Genomic DNA, 17,998 nt, shown 5'->3' with positions numbered 1-17,998 from the left:
TCTCCTTTTGCATTTCTAATTTTATTGATTTGAGTCTTCTCCCTTTTTTTCTTGATGAGTCTGGCTAATGGTTTACCAATTTTGTTTATCTTCTCAAAGAACCAGCTTTTAGTTTTATTGAAACTTGCTATCGTTTCCTTCATTTCTTTTGCATTTATTTCTGATCTGATCTTTATGATTTCTTTCCTTCCGCTAACTTTGGGGATTTTTTTTGTTCTTCTTTCTCTAATTGCTTTAGGTGTAAGTTTAGGTTGTTTATTCGTGATGTTTCTTGTTTCTTGAAGCAGGATTGTATTGCTATAAACTTCTCTCTTAGAACTGCTTTTACTGTATCCCGTAGGTTGTGGGTCGTCGTGTTTTCATTGTCATTTGTTTCTAGGTACTTTTTGATTTCCTCCTTTAATAAATATCAATTAAGTCCATTTTGTTTAATGTATCATTTAAAGTTTGTGCTTCCGTATTTATTTTCACTTTGGATGATCTGTCCATTGGTGAAAGTGGGGTGCTAAGGTCCCCTGCTGTGATTGTGTTACTGTCGATTTCCCCTTTTTTGGCTGTTAGCATTTGCCTTATGTATTGATGTGCTCCTATGTTGGGTGCATAAATGTTTACAATTGTTATATCTTCTTCTTGGATCGATCCCTTGATCATTATGTAATGTTCTTCTTTGTCTCTTATAACAGTGTTTGTTTTAAAGTCTATTTTGTCTGATATGAGAATTGCTACTCCAGCTTATTTTAGTGTTTGCTCATCTAAGAAGTTTTTTTTTTATCTCTCATTCAATTCTAAATGATAATCTTTCTGGGTACAGTATCCTGGAGTGCTGGGTTTTCCCTTTCAGCAATTTGAATATACCATGACACTCCTTCCTGGCCTGCAAAGTTTTTGCAGAAAAATTAGCTGATAGCCTTATGGGGGGTTTCCCTATATATGACTCTTTGTTTTTCTCTTGCTGTCTTTAATATTATCTCTTTATCTTAAATTTTGTCATTTTAATTATGATATTTCTTGGTGTGGGTCTGTATGGGTTTATCCTGTATGGGACTCTGTGCTTCCTGGACTTGATTAACTATTTCCTTTCCCATATTAGGGAAGTTTTCAACTATAATCTCTTGAAATATTTTCTCTGTCCCTTTCTTTTTCTCTTCTTCTGGGATCCCTATATTTTGAATGTTGTTGTGTTTAATGTTGTCCCACAAGTCTCTGAGACTGTCCTCAATTCTTTTCATTCTTTTTTCTTTATTCTGCTCTTCAGCAGTTTATTCCACTATTTTACCTTCCAGGTCACTTATCCGTCCTTCTGCCTCAGTTATTCTGCTATTGATCCCTTCTTGAGAATTGTTAATTTCAATTATTGTGTTGTTCATCACTGTTGGTTTGCTGTTTAGTTCTTCTAGGTCCTTGTTAAATGTTTCTTGTATTTTCTCCATTCTATTTCCAAGATTTTGTATCATCTTTACTATCATTATTCTGAATTCTTTTTCAGGTAGACTGCCTATTTCCTCTTCATTTGTTAGGTCTGGTGGGTTTTTACCTTGCTCCCTCATCTGCTGTGTGTTTCTCTGTCTTCTCATTTTGCTTAACTTACTGTGTTTGGGGTCTCCTTTTCGCAGGCTGCAGGTTCATAGTTCTTTGTTTTTGGTGTCTGCCCTCAGTGGGTAAGGTTGGTTCAGTGGGTTGTGTAGGCTTCCTGGTGGAGGGGACTAGTGCCTGTGTTCTGGTGGATGAGGCTGGATCTTGTCTTTCTGCTGGGCAGGACCGCCTCTGGTGGTGTGTTTTGGGGGTGTCTGTGACCTTATCATGATTTTAGGCAGCCTCTCTGCTAATGGTTGGGGTTGTGTTCCTGTCTTGCTGGTTGTTTGGCATAGGGTGTCCAGCGCTGTAGCTTGCTGGTCATTGAGTGGAGCTGGGTCGTAGCATTGAGCTGGAGATCTCTGGGGGGAGCTTTCACCGTTTGATATTACGTGGAGCCGGGAGGTCTTCGGCGGACTAACGTTCTGGACTCGGCTCTCCCACCTCAGAGGCACAGGCCTGACACCCAGCTGGAGCACCAAGACCCTGTCAGTACACAGCTCGGAAGAAACGGGAGAAAAAAAGAAAGAAAAAAATAATAAAATAAAATAGTTATTAAAATAAAAAACAAAAAATTATTAAAAATAAAATTTTAAAGTAATAAAAAAAAGGAGAAAAAGAGAAAGAAGAGAGCAACCAAACCAAAAAACAAATCCACCAATGATAACAAGCGCTAAAAACTGTACTAAAAACAAAAACAAAAACAAAAAAATGGATAGACAGAACCCTAGGACAAATGGTAAAAGCAACGCTATACAGACAAAATCACACAAAGAAGCATACACATACAAACTCACAAAAAAGAGAAAAAGGGTTAAAACTATATATATATATCATTGCTCCCAAAGTCCACCTCCTCAATTTGGGTTGATTCGTTGTGTATTCAGGTATTCCACAGATGCAGGGTACATCAAGTTGATTGTGGAGATTTAATCCGCTGCTCCTGAGGCTGCTGGGAGAGAGTTTCCTTTCTCTTCTTTGTTCGCACAGCTCCCTGGGTTCAGCTTTGGATTTGGCCCCTCCTCTGTGTGTAGGTCGCTTGAGGGCATCTGCTCTTCCCTCAGACAGGAGGTGTGGAGAGTGACCTGTGCTTGCTCACAGGCTTCTTGGTGGCTGCAGCAGCAGCCTTAGCGTCTCATGCCCGTCTCTGGTGTCTGCGCTGATAGCCGCGGCTCGTGCCCGTCTCTGGAGCTCCTTTAAGCAGCGCTCTTAATCCCCTCTCCTCGTGCACCCTGAAACAGTGGTCTCTTGCCTCTTAGGTAGGTCCAGACTTGTTCCTGGACTCCCTCCCGGCTGGCTGTGGCGCACTAGCCCCCTTCGGGCTGTGTTCATGCAGCCAACCCCCACCGTCCCCAGCGGGTGAGCAGAGAAGCCTCTCGGGCTGGTGAGTGCTGGTCAGCACCGATCCTCTGTGTCGGAATCTCTCCACTTTGCCTTCCGCACCCCTCTTGCTGCCCTCTCCTCCGTGGCTCCAAAGCTTCCCCCTCTGTCTCTGCCAGTGAAGGGGCTTCACACAGTGTGGAAACTTTTCCTCTTTCACAACTCCCTCCCACTGGTGCAGGTCCCATCCCTATTCTCTTGTCTCTGTCTTTTCTTTTTTCTTTTGCCCTACCCAGGTACGTGGGGAGTTTCTTGCCTTTTGGGAAGTCTGAGGTCTTTTGCTAGTGTTCAGTAGGTGTTCTGTAGGAGTTGTTCCACAGTAGATGTAGTTTTGATGTATTTGTGGGGAGGAAGATGATCTCCACGTCTTACTCTTCCGCCATCTTGAAGGTCTCCCTCACATGTTTCTTTTTGAATTATTGTTTTCTCTGGGTATATGCCCAGTAGTGGGATTGCTGGGTCATATGATAGTTCTGTTTTTAGTTTTTTTAAGAAACCTCCATTTTGTTCTACATAGTGGCTATACCAATTTACATTCTTACCAACAGTGTAGGAGGGTTCCCTTTTCACCACACCCTCTCCAGCATTTATCGTTAATAGATTTTTTGATGGTGGCCATTCTGACTGGTGTGAGATGATATCTCATTGTAGTTTTGATTTGCATTTTTCTAATGATTTGTGATGTTGAGCATCTTTTCATGTGTTTGTTGGCAATCTGTATATCTTCTTTGGAGAAATGTCTATTTAGGTCTTCTGCCGCTTTTTGATTGGGTTGTTTCTTTTGTTTATTTTCGAGAATTTGTTTTTGAAGGAATAAAATAGAAGGCTTAGGGCTAGAGCCCCATATATTTAAATATATTAAGAGATAGTTTGTGACTTTATAAATACCTGGATGCATTTTCTTCTAGCTACATAGACTTTACAATACTGCTCTGTGGTGAGGAGTGATGCTGGTGGTTACTTGTGGTCTCATAGCATGCAACTTCCATTACCTATTTAATAATGTTACCTACTTAATAATCCATTTAAAATCTGAGCTATAAATCAGAAGTGGCTGCCATGATAAAGGAAGATTTAATGGAAGCAAATTTATTATTTTGTACCGTGGTTTTTAACCATTTTTAGGTCTTGGAAGTCTTTTGAAAATCTTGTGAAGTCAACTGGATCTTTTCCCTATTTGGGCTCACACATACAAAGTGTTGCAGAAAATTCAGGGGATTTAGAGGACGCCCCTCTCCCCCGCCCCTTTCCCCCAGCCCATTCAAGGATGACCCAATTTTAAACTCATGATTTTGGAGCTCAGATGTATAGTTAAAGTGGTTCAGTCATTCAGTCCTTCAACCATTCATTCATGAGCTAGACTCTAGGCATTGTGAGAGGCACTGATTTTTAACTCTCCTGACGGTAATAATCTTGTTCAAATTCGAGAGCACATTTTCATCTTGAAATTAAAAGCATAACTCACATACTGCACGTCGATAACTTACACTTTTTATGGATTTAGGACTAATTTGGTGTGTCCCAAGAGGATAAACAGCAACTACTGAGTTTCATCCATATTTCTCTTGCTTTAATACAGCTTTTCTTAATTTCCCTTTAGTTATCCATTTTCATTCTTATCTTTATAATTATAGTCACACCGTTATAGTCACATCATCTTTCCTCCTAAATCTTTATTTCTAACATTTCTTTGTGCTTCAATATAGCAATCATCTTCAGTGCTACACAGTGTTCTACTAAATAGATGTATGTCTCTAATGTTGGACATAAAGGTTATTTCCAATTTTACACTCTTTGGAGAATGTTGCAAATGACTGCTTTAGTAGTTTTTTCAGTCTTGTCTTAGATTAGTTTCTTAGGATAGATTCTCAAGGATGAGAGCAATGGTTCATTCATTCATGACATTTTTATTAAGCACCTGTTATGTGCTAGGCAGGGTCAAAGGCTTGGCCTTTTCCATGACACTTGATTTGCTTTGACATTCTTTCCATTTGTGCTAGAGAACTACTTAACCAGCTGAGTTGACTATTAATTGTCCAGCCTAATAGATCCTTGCTTCCTCATTACTCATGGTGAATGTTTAGAAGTACACTAAATGTTTAGAAGTATACTAAAGCATTGTAAGGAAGGCAGATCTGAAGAAATGGCAGTGTGTGGCTAAGTGAGATGTACATGCCTTTAGAACTATTTGCTGTTTGGATTATTTACACAATTCAACATTCTTTTGATGTGATGATAATTGAGAGATGAAGCTTTGACCAAAAGAGAGGTTTAGAACACTGTGCAGAGTTAAACATCTTAGGTTAAATAACCTAGGTTTATTTAAATCACTCAAAAATTTAAATTGAAATTTGGTTAAAGCAAAACCAAAACATACAGTTTTATTATATATCCAAACCTTTATTTTGTGAACATTTATTGGATGCCCCATATGTGCCAAGAAAACAAATGTGAATATGACATTGCATATTCCTAATTAGTGGGAAGAGACAAATATGTAAACAAATACTTGCTGCAGCCCATGGTGGGCACCATAAGAGTGTTAATGTGTCGGGGAGTTCAGAGGAACAGAAGATTGTGTCCTTTTACCCAGATTTTTAATTACAGAAGACATTCTTCTCCTCCCCTCCCCTCCCCTCCCCTCTCCCCTCCCCTCCCCTCCCCTCTCCCCTCCATAGTCTGTCCCTCCTTCCCTCTCCCCTCCCCTCCCCTCCCCTTCCTTCCCCTCCTCTCCTCTCTTCCCCTCACCCTCTCCCTCTCCTCTTTTCTCTCTCTCTCTCTCTTTTTTTTTAATTAATTTTATTGAAGTATAGTTGTCCTTCCTCCCTCCCTCCCTGCCTCCCTTCCTTCCTTGGTTTACTTTCACATCTTGGGAGAGGAAAATAAAACTTGTTACAGAGTACAGTAAATATAAATGATACACTTGGGATGAAAACTCAACTCAGTTTCTGAAATACACATATAGTTTAATGAAGATTCAGAAACAAGTAATTAAAAGATTTTCGCTCTTTTGATTACAGTATGACTGGCTGGTTGAAGAGAAGTCATTGGTTGATGGTTATTTGAAAAGTCACCAGTTTCTTTGTAAACATAATTTTTAATAATCATTGGAAGGGACAAAAGTAAAATAATATAACTGTGCATGCTGTAATTAGCCATAGCAAAAATATTCTAATATGATAATTTTTTTTTTTTCAGTCATCTAAGCTAAAAGAGAGCAAAAGAGGTAGTCTGGGCTTCCCTGGTGGTGCAGTGGTTGAGAGTCTGCCTGCCGATGCAGGGGACACAGGTTCGTGCCCCAGTCCAGGAAGATCCCATGTGCCGCGGAGCGGCTAGGCCCGTGAGCCATGGCCGCTAAGCCTGCGCGTCCGGAGCCTGTGCTCCGCAACGGGAGAGGCCACAACAGTGAGAGGCCCGCATACCGCAAACAAAACAAAATAAAAGAGGTAGTCTGCCCACTTTTCTAGAACACGATAGTGGAGCCTGACATCCTGGGCTCAGTCATAACTGCTGGTTACTAATGGTAACCTCAGATCTCAACATCCATGCTTCTAGTTCCTCAGCAGTAAATTGGGGAATGATTGTACCCACTTCATTGCTGCTCTATGCTCATCTTAGTCCACCTCAGAAAAATATTTGCTGCTGTTGTCCTCTTTTTCCTTCTTAAGACACTCTTCTCTCCTAGCTCCTAAGACCCCCAAACTACTGTTTTTTTCTCCTACCTCCTACTCCTTTTCATTTGTCTTTCTTGGCCTTTTTTTTTTTTTTCCTGTCTGGTTTCTAAATGTTGGATACCTCAGGGTCTTTTCCCTTCTTTCTATTCATTCCTTTCCAAGGAGATCCCTTAGTCCCATGGCTTTAAATATCATCTACATGCTGATGAGTCCCTGTATGTCTCCAGTCCTGACTTATCCAGCTCTGAGGTACAGATTCATGTGTCTGATTGGCTCCTGGATATTGCTCCTTTAACATATTTCTAACTGGATCTCTGGATCTCCCCACCAAGGCAAGGAAACAAAGAAAACTTCCCTTTCCCAATCATCTCCATCTTTGGTAAATGACCTTATATCTCTGACTCATCCTTGAATCTTTCCTTTCGTTCACCCCATACATCCAAGCCAGCAGCAAATACTACCTCCAGAATATATTTTGAATGAGTCTATTTCTGTCTTCTCTGCTAGCCATCATCATGCCTTGCCACTTCCACAGACTTCTAACTTGTCCCCTTCCTGTCTGTTCTATACATAGCTGCCAGAGTGATTTTTTTTTTTTTAAAGTAAAAATCAAACCATGTCACTTCTCTGTTTAGATCCACGGGTGGCTTCCCATTGCGCTTAGAATAAAATCAAATCTTCTTTCCGGAGCTTACACATCTGGGTTCAATTTCCATACCTAGAAAATAGGGATAATCATGACTTTAACTAGAATATGAACTCCTAGAAGGCACAGATTTTTATCTGCTTTGTTCATTGCTATTGTTCCAGTGCCCAGAACAGTGTGTGCACATAATGGGCACTTAATAATTATGTGTTGAATGAGTAAACACATTCAGATTATATGGGCCTCCAGAAGCCTTTCTTTTCCCTCTTTCAGAGCAACATATCATAGCTTCGTATCTTCTACTTTATACACAAAGTCCAGCAAAGGCTTCTGGTGCAATCTCTCCCCCCGCGCCTCCGTTTTTTTTTCTGGCCCGCAGCGGCGGCTTGCAGGATCTTAGTTCCCCAACCAGGGATTGAACCCGGGCCCTCCGCAGTGAAAGGTCAGAGTCCTAACCACTGGACCACCAGGGAATTCCCTCCCCACCCCTGTTTTATTTTTTAGATCTGAGGGTACATTTGGGTCATTAGGAGAGGATGGATAAGTAATAGAACAAGAAACAGAATAGAAATTGGAAGGAACCCTGGGTAGGTTACTGCAAAATAGTAGCAACAGCATTTTAAAAATAAGCATTTTACTATAGAAATCTTGGAATATATGCAGAAATAGTAGAATAGTATAATGAATCCTCATCTCTTCATAGCCCAGTTTCAACAGTTATCAACTCATGGCCATTCTTTGAGCATCCAGGATTTAATCTGGAAATTTCCCATGGTAAAGGAATACCTGGTCTATAGAAATTTGCATTACAGATGTATCTTACCCTGGGCATTGTTACTATTTTGTAAACCAACTGAGAACATATTAGATATGATTTTAAGAACTCAGGTTCTGAAATATCTTTTCTGATTTGCTTTTTTAGATGCCTGAAATTTTACTATTAGTATCACTGTAAATTTGCAAATCATGAATAAGCCTGAGAAGGGAAATACATGAAGCCCATTAGCAGTTATTTATATTTTAGTGTAAACTGATTAATTAATTAGGAGCACGCTTGACTGGTAAGTAACGAAGCACAAGCTTTGATAGAAGGCATAAGATCACAGGTACCTGGCGGGGGGGAAGGCCTTATAAGGACTACAAGTACTGGTCAAGAGGGTGCTGCTCTGCTATTTTCCATCTTTGCCTGAAGGTGGTTCTGGCCTCAAAGCCTATAGAAAGAGTTTTCCTTCCAGTCTGGTGGCGTTCCTGTCATCTGTCGTCTGGGTTCCCTTCTGCTGGCCGCAAAGACCTTGTGTAAGGCTGCTGAGGAGGTGATTCCATTCCAGCTAACTCTGCTGCTTGTTTATTTTTAGGTGTCTTGCAATATATTCAGAACTCTCCCTCCTAGTGACAGCAATGAATTTGATCCAGAAGAAGATGAACCTACCCTTGAGGCATCATGGCCACACTTACAGGTACTTTGAACTACCATTTGTTATAAAAGAAAGATCCATTAACTCATTAGCTGATTAGCATGGGAATTCCTTGAAGGCCTTATTCACCAAGAAATCAAATTAGAGTACATTACTGGAAAGCTAGAGAATGTTTTTTATGTTTCTTACTGTTGATAATTAGGATGCCAAAAGAATAAAATAATAAGCATTATAATGCTTTAGGGTGGGCTGTCCTGGGTTGCATGCTCAGCCAGCAGTTTTTTATTAGAGCTTCTATGTGATCCTTCCTGCTGGAAGCTCAAACAAGAACAGAACTATTTTCACATTAATATTAGTTAGATGTGATTAGGTCACAGAGTACATACCTCATTTTCAGCAGTTAGGTACCCGGGGGACTTTGAATGCCTGTCTTCATGATAACCACGAATGTGTTTCTTTAGCCTGGAAGGGCAAAATCAAATTGCAATAGCTATTTCACAGTGTTGTAAGGAAGAGCAATAGCTGAGAAAAATCTTGTGCAAAGGCCAATTTTGCACTCTTGCACTGAGAAGGCCATGTTTTCCAATCATCCTCATGTGCCAGGACAGATTAGGACCACCCCTGCATCTCCTTTCCCAGCACCAGGCCCATTTGTATTGTATTTACTTATCCATACCAGCCCTTTTCCATCCTTCTTTCCTGGCTGCCTTCTTTCAAGGCCAGCATTACTCAAATGAGTAGAACAAGGAAATGTGAGTGTAATGAACCTCAAAGCCATTTTTCCATTCAGTTAGAATGTCCTCAGAGGCTGGGTGACAGCTAGTGAGGAGGGAAGGGATGGTAGAGAAGGAATATGACCTTGTCCATTTTCACCCTAAGGCAGAAGTCACTGCATCTTCGTAGAAGTGTGCTCACGGTTACTAGTTGACTTTCTGAAGGGCAGAAAACTATGCAGCAGGGAGATAAGGCCTAGAGATATTCTAAGGGTTTATTTTTTTCCCCACTTCAGAATTATTGACATAAATTTGCAGCTTTCCCTGTCCTGCTTTGGCAGCTCAAGGTTGCTGCAGATATACATGTAATGCTCTTTCCCCAAGTTATGTGGAGAGCTTTCAGGGGCTGTGTTTTCTCTACTCTTAACCTAGGCATGTTATACATATATATTCCTGCTACCAATGCCAAAATACAGAGTAAATTAGTTAAAACGTTGTAGTTGATTTACTATCTTAGATGCTTGATTTTTTTTATAAGGTGCCAGACATACTATCTGTAATCTAAGAAATTTGCAAAACTACTTGTGCTTTTCATGGTGTATCCCAGATTGTGACAAAAAATCCAAAAAAAACCCAAAAAATGGAATTACTGTTTTGAATGGATGGACTTTTTGTCATGTCTTATTCTTGATGCTTGGCACCAGTTCACAGAAGTGCAGTATAGTCTGGAAGAAATTTAAAAAACAAAGCAAACAAAAAAGATACTTTTCTCAGAAAAGTCCTGCATCTTGTGGTTGAAAAGACAGGGAAGGAGATGTCTTCAAAGCTTCAACTTGCTGTCTTGTCTACATCCCGAAGAAGAGAGAGTAGACCATTCTTACCATTTGCAGGAGCTTTTTGAATACTCTAAATCATGATCGCCATAGATATAAATTTCCCCTAAAGTATGATAAACTTTATCATACTCAATATTTAACTCAGTATTTCAGTTAATCCTTCCTAAGCTTAATGACTCTATAAAATATGGGTCTAAATTAATTTCTAAAGCTATAAAGCAGAAGTCTGCCACCAAAAATCTTGAGCTTACACTGTGTCTTTACTACAGGAACATTAACCATTAGTTCATCTGCAACGCTTAAAACCAAAGCAACAGTGAGGAGTGATGCTGAGACCTGTACCCTTAATGGATCTAAAGTCACAAACTGTATTCCAAAACAGGCTGGTTTTATCTGTGTTGACATCTTGTTTCAGGCTGTAGTCCTCTCTCCCCTTCTTTAGCTCAGGGGGAAACATGACATAGGCTGGATCAGGTAAAGAAGCCTATAAGAGAAAAAGAATGAATATATGTATATGTATAACAATCACTTTGCTGTATACCTGAAACTAACATAACATTATAAATCAACTGTACTCCAATAAAATTAAAATTAATGTAAAAAAAAGAAATCTACTCTTAAAATTCACAAATCAACCTTCATTCATAGCAAAGGCCAAGTCAGAAGGCACTATCTTTTGCTTTATGGAAGTATTTGTACTGGCTCCTGACTTGTCTCATGAATTCTGTGTTTTCTTTGTGTATTCTGACTCCACAAATCAGTCACCTTTCCATTTTCACTGATAAGTGGTTTTAGTACTGGCAAGAGCCCTCGCTGAAAGGTTAAGAAAACTTCTTTTCTGTTCGTGACAGGTCGTTCATGTCGTGGTGACCCATCACTAAATTCAACATTTTACTTTACAATTGATCCAACAATCGATTTTTCCAGACCCAAACAACACTTCTTCAGCCTTTTCACTTTTTCTAACTCCAGCATTAGCAGTGTGCTGCTGATTCTGGCCCACATTTTGCAAGGAAGCACGGTGTTTATTACCAAATCTCTGACAATAGTAGAGAACAACAAAATCACATTATGGTTGTTGGGTAGTTGGCTAGACTCATTGCCTCACTAACTGTCTGCTCCTGCACACTGATTTTAATTGTGGCTCGTATAGAATTACTCATTACAACAAATCATGGATCTTTGAGGATATTTAAAAATAAGAAAATGTATTAAATCTACAAATATTTAGCTCACATATGTCAAAAGGTCTACTGTATGTGTGTCATTTGATCTTTTCTATTATCTACGTTGGTATCTTTTAAACTGGTATCCCATGGTTACCATGGTTATATTTTGCGTATTTTTTGAAATTGGGTCTGTTTTTCTAGTAGAATATGATTTTGTAGGACTTCCATTTACAATTAAGGGATTGTTTTTAATTCTTTACACTGGAGACTGAAAAACCAGAATACTAAAGTCTTTTTACTCATGTTCCTTGAAGAATTCACTTATGTGACCTTGAAAAGTAATTTATCCTCCACAGTCCCTAGTCTTGCCCTTTAGAAACTCAAGGGAGATTTTTGATTCTGAGGTAAAATCTGTCTCTTAAAGTAGAGAACATTTATGCTTATTAATTAATATGTCTGAAGTGTTTCCATCAAAATTTTTAAACCATAACTGCTTTCAAGGGACCAGAGGGGAGAGGACATTTTGCCAATCCCACCGGAAAGCCCTGCTTGCCCACAAGTCAGGCCTGGAAGATGAGAATCTCTCCACTTTGTGGGAATCAAAAGAGAGATGAAACCCCTTTTTATGGGTTATTTGAACAAGGCTGATGTTCTGTTTGTACAGCCAAGAGTTGAAAGATTAGTGTATTGGAAAAAGAACAATTCTTCTAGGGGGTGTTTGAACTCAGGCATTATTATGACTAGAAGTACAACTTGGCAATGCTCAGATCACTGGGAAAGAAGTTTCTTCGGAATTCAGAGTTCCAGAGAGAAAAACATAGTTTTATAAAGAAGTAAAATCCTAACGTGAATACCTAATATTAAGTGTTAAGAGTCTGAAGTCACAAGGTCACTATGTGACACATTTAGGTTAGTGGTATCTGTAAACACTTAGGGGGGGCCTGAGACCTAATTGTCAGTGGCCTGCAAGGTCAAAAGTAGTTTTATAATAATACTGTATTATTTGCTTCTTTCACTGTGTTGACATTTGCACTAATATTTGTAAAAGCAGTGGTGGTTGAAATTGCTGTTGTGTTAGCACAAATAAAGCAGTTGTGCCCAACTGGTCTAGTAGTCATATTCTTCACTGCCATGCACTTACAATTTAAAAAAAAAGCCAATTTCAATCAAGAATGTCCTTGACGAAGCAGCAAAAATTATTAATTTTATTAAATCTTGACCTTTGAGTACACATTAGAGATAATATTCTTCATGATGAAATGGGAAGTATGCATAAAGCACATCTGCTGCATACTGAATAGTTGTCTTGTGCTAAAACATTTGTGTGATTGTTTGAGCTGCAAGCTAAACTAGCTGTTTTTTCGTGAAGTGTCCTTTTTACTTGAAAGAATACCTGACAAACCATGGTTGTTCTGACTTGGGTATTTGGTGGATGTTTTCTCTAAAACAAAAACAAACAATTGTTTTACTACTGATAAAATTAAAGCATTGAAGAAAAATTTAGAATTAGAATTTTGGAAAACCTGTATCTTTCCTTTATCTGTTACCTTGAGCTTTACAGCTCCCCAAAGCTTAAAGACTTTTTTTTGGATAAAGTTGGAGATATTAAGGAATGTGACTTTTATTGATGCTATGTAATGAAATGTGTCAACGTTTGAAAAATCTCCATAACTCAGTGAACCAGTATTTTCCAATTGGCCAATGAATGATGTTAGGCAGCCATGCATGGGTAAAGATCATCCAAAGTGCAAGATAGATGATTGGAATTTAGTTTAATGGTATGAAAAATTCATTGATACAGTTTCAGATTCTACAACTGCAACTTTTCTTCAAGAAATGACTGTCGAGTTCTGGTATAGTATCAAAGAAAAGTATCCACAATTATGTGAAAAAACTATGAACATACTCTCCCTTTTTCATACTAGTAGATTTGTGTGAAGCTTGATTTTCTTTATATACTTTAACCAAAACAGTATATTACGACAGCTTGAATATGGAGACAGATAAGATTCTGTCTTTTCATATGCTGTTAAAGAGATTTATAAAAATAAAAAACAGTGCTTCTCTTCCTAGTAACTTTTTTGGAAAATAAATTTGTTTTTCACAAAAATATGTTAGTTATGTTAGCATGTGATATATTTTATTGTTCTAAAATAATAAATATATTAAATTTTCTCAATTTTTATTTCTACTTTCATATATATATCTCATGTAAACAGAAAGCTTTTTTGAGTCTTCAATAATTTTTCAGTGTAAAGGAGTGAGACTAAAAAGTTTGAGAATGCTGTTTTAGGCAATAATGACAGTAATGACAGTGGTGATATATGTTAATCACTGTGCAGAGGGCAAAATGTATATAAAAAATCACATTTAATCTCAGGGATTAGCATCCCCATTATACAGTTGAAGCAACAGACTTTTAGAGAAATTAACTTGCCTAGGGTCACACAGTTAGTAAGGAGTAGATCTAGGCTTTCAACCCAGTGTCTACCTGTCTCTTGAAAGTCCTGGTTTTGATATACTGTTGTATACTACACCAGGATTTAATGTATACTTTAACATAGATTTATTTTGCAAAGAGCGTAAACAGTGATCCCCCATGGTTTATCAAAACGGTTATTTGAGGTTGACTCTGCAGATGAGAGTATTCTCACTCTTTGCAGAGGAGAATACCCTGATATACCATCATATATTGCTTAGAGGAGTGTAAATTGCCATAAACTCTCTAAAAGGAAATTGGTAATGAATGTTGAAAATCCTGACATGTTTGGATATCTTTTGATCTAACAATTCTACTTTTAGAAATATTTCCTCATGAAATAATTGAACATGTGCACACTGATGCTCGTTATATAATGTACATTCTGGCATAATTTAATAGAGAAGTAATTTAAAAACTACTTAAGTGTCTAAGCATAGGATATTGGTTAAATTAATTATGAGTATTGGAATTATTCATTATAAATATGTATAATGGACTGCTTGTAGCTTGAGAATGATGGCTTAGATATTGTTGGCATAAATTGTCCACAATATATTGTTTAGATGATAAAAGTAGTTTTAAAACTATATTATTTATATCTATCTATATATTTATATTACATTGGTATATTGTAGAAGTATAGAGAAAAATTGGGAGTTTTATACATTAAAGTGTTAACAGTGGTTAACTCTTAATGGTGAGATTATGGGAGATTTTTATTTGCTCTCTTTGGCTGTGTTTCCAGATTTTAAATTTAAAAAGTTAAAAATCATAACAGCAGCTGTGAGCTACAAGAAAGGCTAGCACTGCTAGTTGAATGATATTAAAACCTACTAAACCCCTTGTCAATTTTAGTATTAGAGCTTTTTAAGGTTTTTGATACTATTCTCTGACTTATATTTTGAAATTAACGATAACCTATTTGTTGCAGCTTGTATATGAGTTTTTCATACGATTTTTGGAAAGCCAAGAATTCCAACCCAGCATTGCCAAAAAATACATAGATCAGAAATTTGTATTACAGGTAAGCACATTATTGTGGTTGCATGTATTTGTTTTTCAGTTGATAACACTTTATCTCATTTTCTCTTGATGTTTGTTACAAAATCTTACGGTGACAGTTGTATCACCCTGTAAACAAATATATACACATAAGTTAGTTTTCATTATTGCCCATTAAAAGTAATAGGTACCTCTTTAATTTATTTTTCTGGAAATTAATTACATTTTAAACAACAAGGAATGCTAATGCCTAAATCCCTGCAGTTTTCTTTCTTAAAGTTTAATTATAAAGGAATTTCATTTGTATAACCCTAGTTTGTGTGAATCTTTATGTAAGCTTGAAAACTTCTATTTGCATAAGGATTTTAAACTATTTCATACATCTGTTAAAACTGAGTAGGCATGGTCTAGAGCACAGGTAAGCTTTAATAAATAATCTAAGTCAGGGTACTGGTGAGCTTTCACAACTAGGAAGTAGGACAGCTTAACACCTTAAGATTCCCTTGAAGAGATTAACTCTCACCTACCTGTTTGGAACTTTTCAGGGTACCTACGTACTTTTCTTGATTTGTCATTCTACATTTTATAACTGTAAATCATATATTTTTACCCCGGAATTGGGTACTTTCACGGCCCTGAATATTTAGGTAGTATCTCCTTGCTCTTGTTAACATTCATCTATAAAAATGCGTACCTGAGCCAGCTGATGTATGGATTGTTGTAACTCCTTTCTGAGTGATTAATGAGATGCCTTATGTGGAAAAGAATAAATATCTCCTAGTGAGCCAATATGCAGAACTTCAAATTTAAAGTATTACTTTGGAGAAAATTGATCTCCTATGCCTTACTTGGATAAAGGTTGATAACCTCAGTGATGACCTCATTCCCCCTCCTTAAATTAATACATTTAGAATTCTGGACATACTAGGTTGAGAAGCCTTGGAAAAGTGAGATTTGATATATAGCTAGAGGGGTAGTAGATAAATAAGTAGATTCATGGATCACCGGGAAATAGATTGATCCAGACCCTTATCCCAAGTAGGTAAAATGCCTTTCAGGCAAAACAAAAGCAAGACATAACAGGTCTGTGTTTGTATTGGAAAGTCCTTGCATTTCTGTAGCACTGTATAGTTGTCAAGAGCACCTTTACATGCATTATTTAATTTGATTTATACAGCGATCTAGAGGAGACATGGCTAAGTTTTGTGCCCATTTTATAGATGAATAAATCTGAGGTCTAGAAAAGTTATCCAGGTTTCCCCAGCACATTTCCTATTCTGGTTTTCTGTCCATTAAACCATGATGCCTCCTTGTGATTCCCTTTACCATAACTTGGAATGACTTCAACGCAGGAGTAGCCCCCATCTCTCAACACTGATGAGAAACAAGTTTCTCTTACATTTTTGGTAAATTTAAGTGCCCGAGAGGATCAGATAATGATTCAACAGTAGACACTGTGTTTAGTTGACATGGAAACAGTAAATCCTGCAAAGGGCCCAGTCAGTGCGCTCTCCATGGTCGATGGGTACTGTTAAAGCTCCTAAAATTAAAACAACAGAGAAACCCAGACTTGGAAGGGACATTTTGGGTTGTCTCTTCTAGTTCTTTACGCTGTGAATCAGTTTTCTTTGAGACACTGATGAGGGGTGACCTCTTCTTGCCCTTTTTCAGTGAGGAAGGGCCACATACTCAGGTAGTTTGTTCCATTTTTGTTAGAGAGTTATTTTTTATGTTGAATCTCCCTATACCTGATACCTTTTGGCCTTATTTCTTCAGAAGAGTCCCTTAGTATATCACTAGCCCAGGCATAACCTTTCAGGTCTTAGAACACAGCTTTTGTATTTACCTCTTGCCTCTTTTTCTCTAAAACAGCAGTTACAACTCAAATGCCTATAGGCTCATTTATAATAGTCTGGTGGCCAGATGTCAGACAATAGGAGGCAGACCAGCTCCTACTGAAGGGAGCTTTGACTATACCTCTTTCTTCAGTTATTGCCAGACAGTTTTTTTTTTTCCAAGAGAAATTATTTTCTCCCAAATTCAGTTTTTTTGTGAAATTTTCTGATAGTTTTAAAATCCTGTTCAGAATGAATTAAAGCCATCTGCCTTCTGGATCTAGCCTACCAGCTGTCAGTGTGTGTTCTCTGCTCTAGACTGAGTCCTTAGTTCTGTCAACCCTGTCTCATTTGTCAGTTTTTGGTCTTCAACATGTGTCCATTTGTCTTCAAGGATGACATCTATGTCTGAACACAGTGCCCTGAGCCTGGTCAATCCCTGAGCAGCTTAGAGTTGGGGGTCTCCATTCCCTTGTCTGGATGCTAGGGCTCTTTTTTTTTTTTTTTTTTGCAGTACGCAGGCCTCTCACTGTTGTGGCATCTCCCGTTGCGGAGCACAGGCTCCGGACGCGCAGGCTCAGCGGCCATGGCTCACGGGCCCAGCCGCTCCGCGGCATGTGGGATCTTCCCGGACCGGGGCACGAACCTGCATCCCCTGCATCGGCAGGCGGACTCTCAACCACTGCGCCACCAGGGAAGCCCGATGCTAGGGTTCTTAAAGGGGAAGTCTCATTAGCTCTTCTTGCTGTTCCATGACACTGCTAACTTAGGTTAATAAGCTTGTGGTCTTAACTGACTTCTAATTTAGTTTTACACATGCTGTCATAAACCCGTTTTCGTTTTCCCTTGTTCATTTTACAGTTTGCTTTTTTATCTAGGTGTAGGATCTGACATGTATTCCTATGGAATATCTTATCTCCCCAGCCTTCTGAAGTCTTTCTGGATCTTGATTCTGTCATCCACCTTATTCACTGTGCCTTCCAATCACATCTGTGATTACTAGCGATTGGTCTCATTGAAGCCATTGATTAAAATTGTTAAACTAGCCAGGACTCAGGATAGAAGCCTGTGGCATGCCTTTAGCAACTTACATTTATTTTAGCACAGATTCACTAATAACAGTGTTTGGATTCCCTCCTTGAGCCGGTTAGAAATTTACCCTAGGATGGGGGCTTCCCTGGTGGCACAGTGGTTAAGAATCTGCCTGCCAATGCAGGGAACATGGGTTCGAGCCCTGGTCCAGGAGGATCTCACATGCTGCGGAGCAACTAAGC

General features: G+C 38.5%; 1 protein-coding gene across 3 annotated transcripts in view; it reads left to right on the top strand.

The window, feature by feature from the left end:
* Positions 1 to 17,998, top strand: part of PPP2R5E (protein phosphatase 2 regulatory subunit B'epsilon) — a 161,238-nt gene that overhangs the window by 110,032 nt on the left and 33,208 nt on the right. For all 3 annotated transcript variants that reach the window (XM_024134440.3, XM_028495979.2, XM_024134439.3), the window contains exons 4-5: positions 8,628 to 8,729; positions 14,819 to 14,911. In XM_024134440.3, coding sequence (XP_023990208.1) covers positions 8,628 to 8,729; positions 14,819 to 14,911 — 195 coding nt within the window. The remainder of the gene's footprint in view (positions 1 to 8,627; positions 8,730 to 14,818; positions 14,912 to 17,998) is intronic.

Source organism: Physeter macrocephalus, chromosome 11, assembly GCF_002837175.3.
Source record: "Physeter macrocephalus isolate SW-GA chromosome 11, ASM283717v5, whole genome shotgun sequence".
Classification (NCBI taxonomy): domain Eukaryota; kingdom Metazoa; phylum Chordata; class Mammalia; order Artiodactyla; family Physeteridae; genus Physeter; species Physeter macrocephalus.
This window is presented reverse-complemented; position numbering and strand designations above follow the sequence as displayed.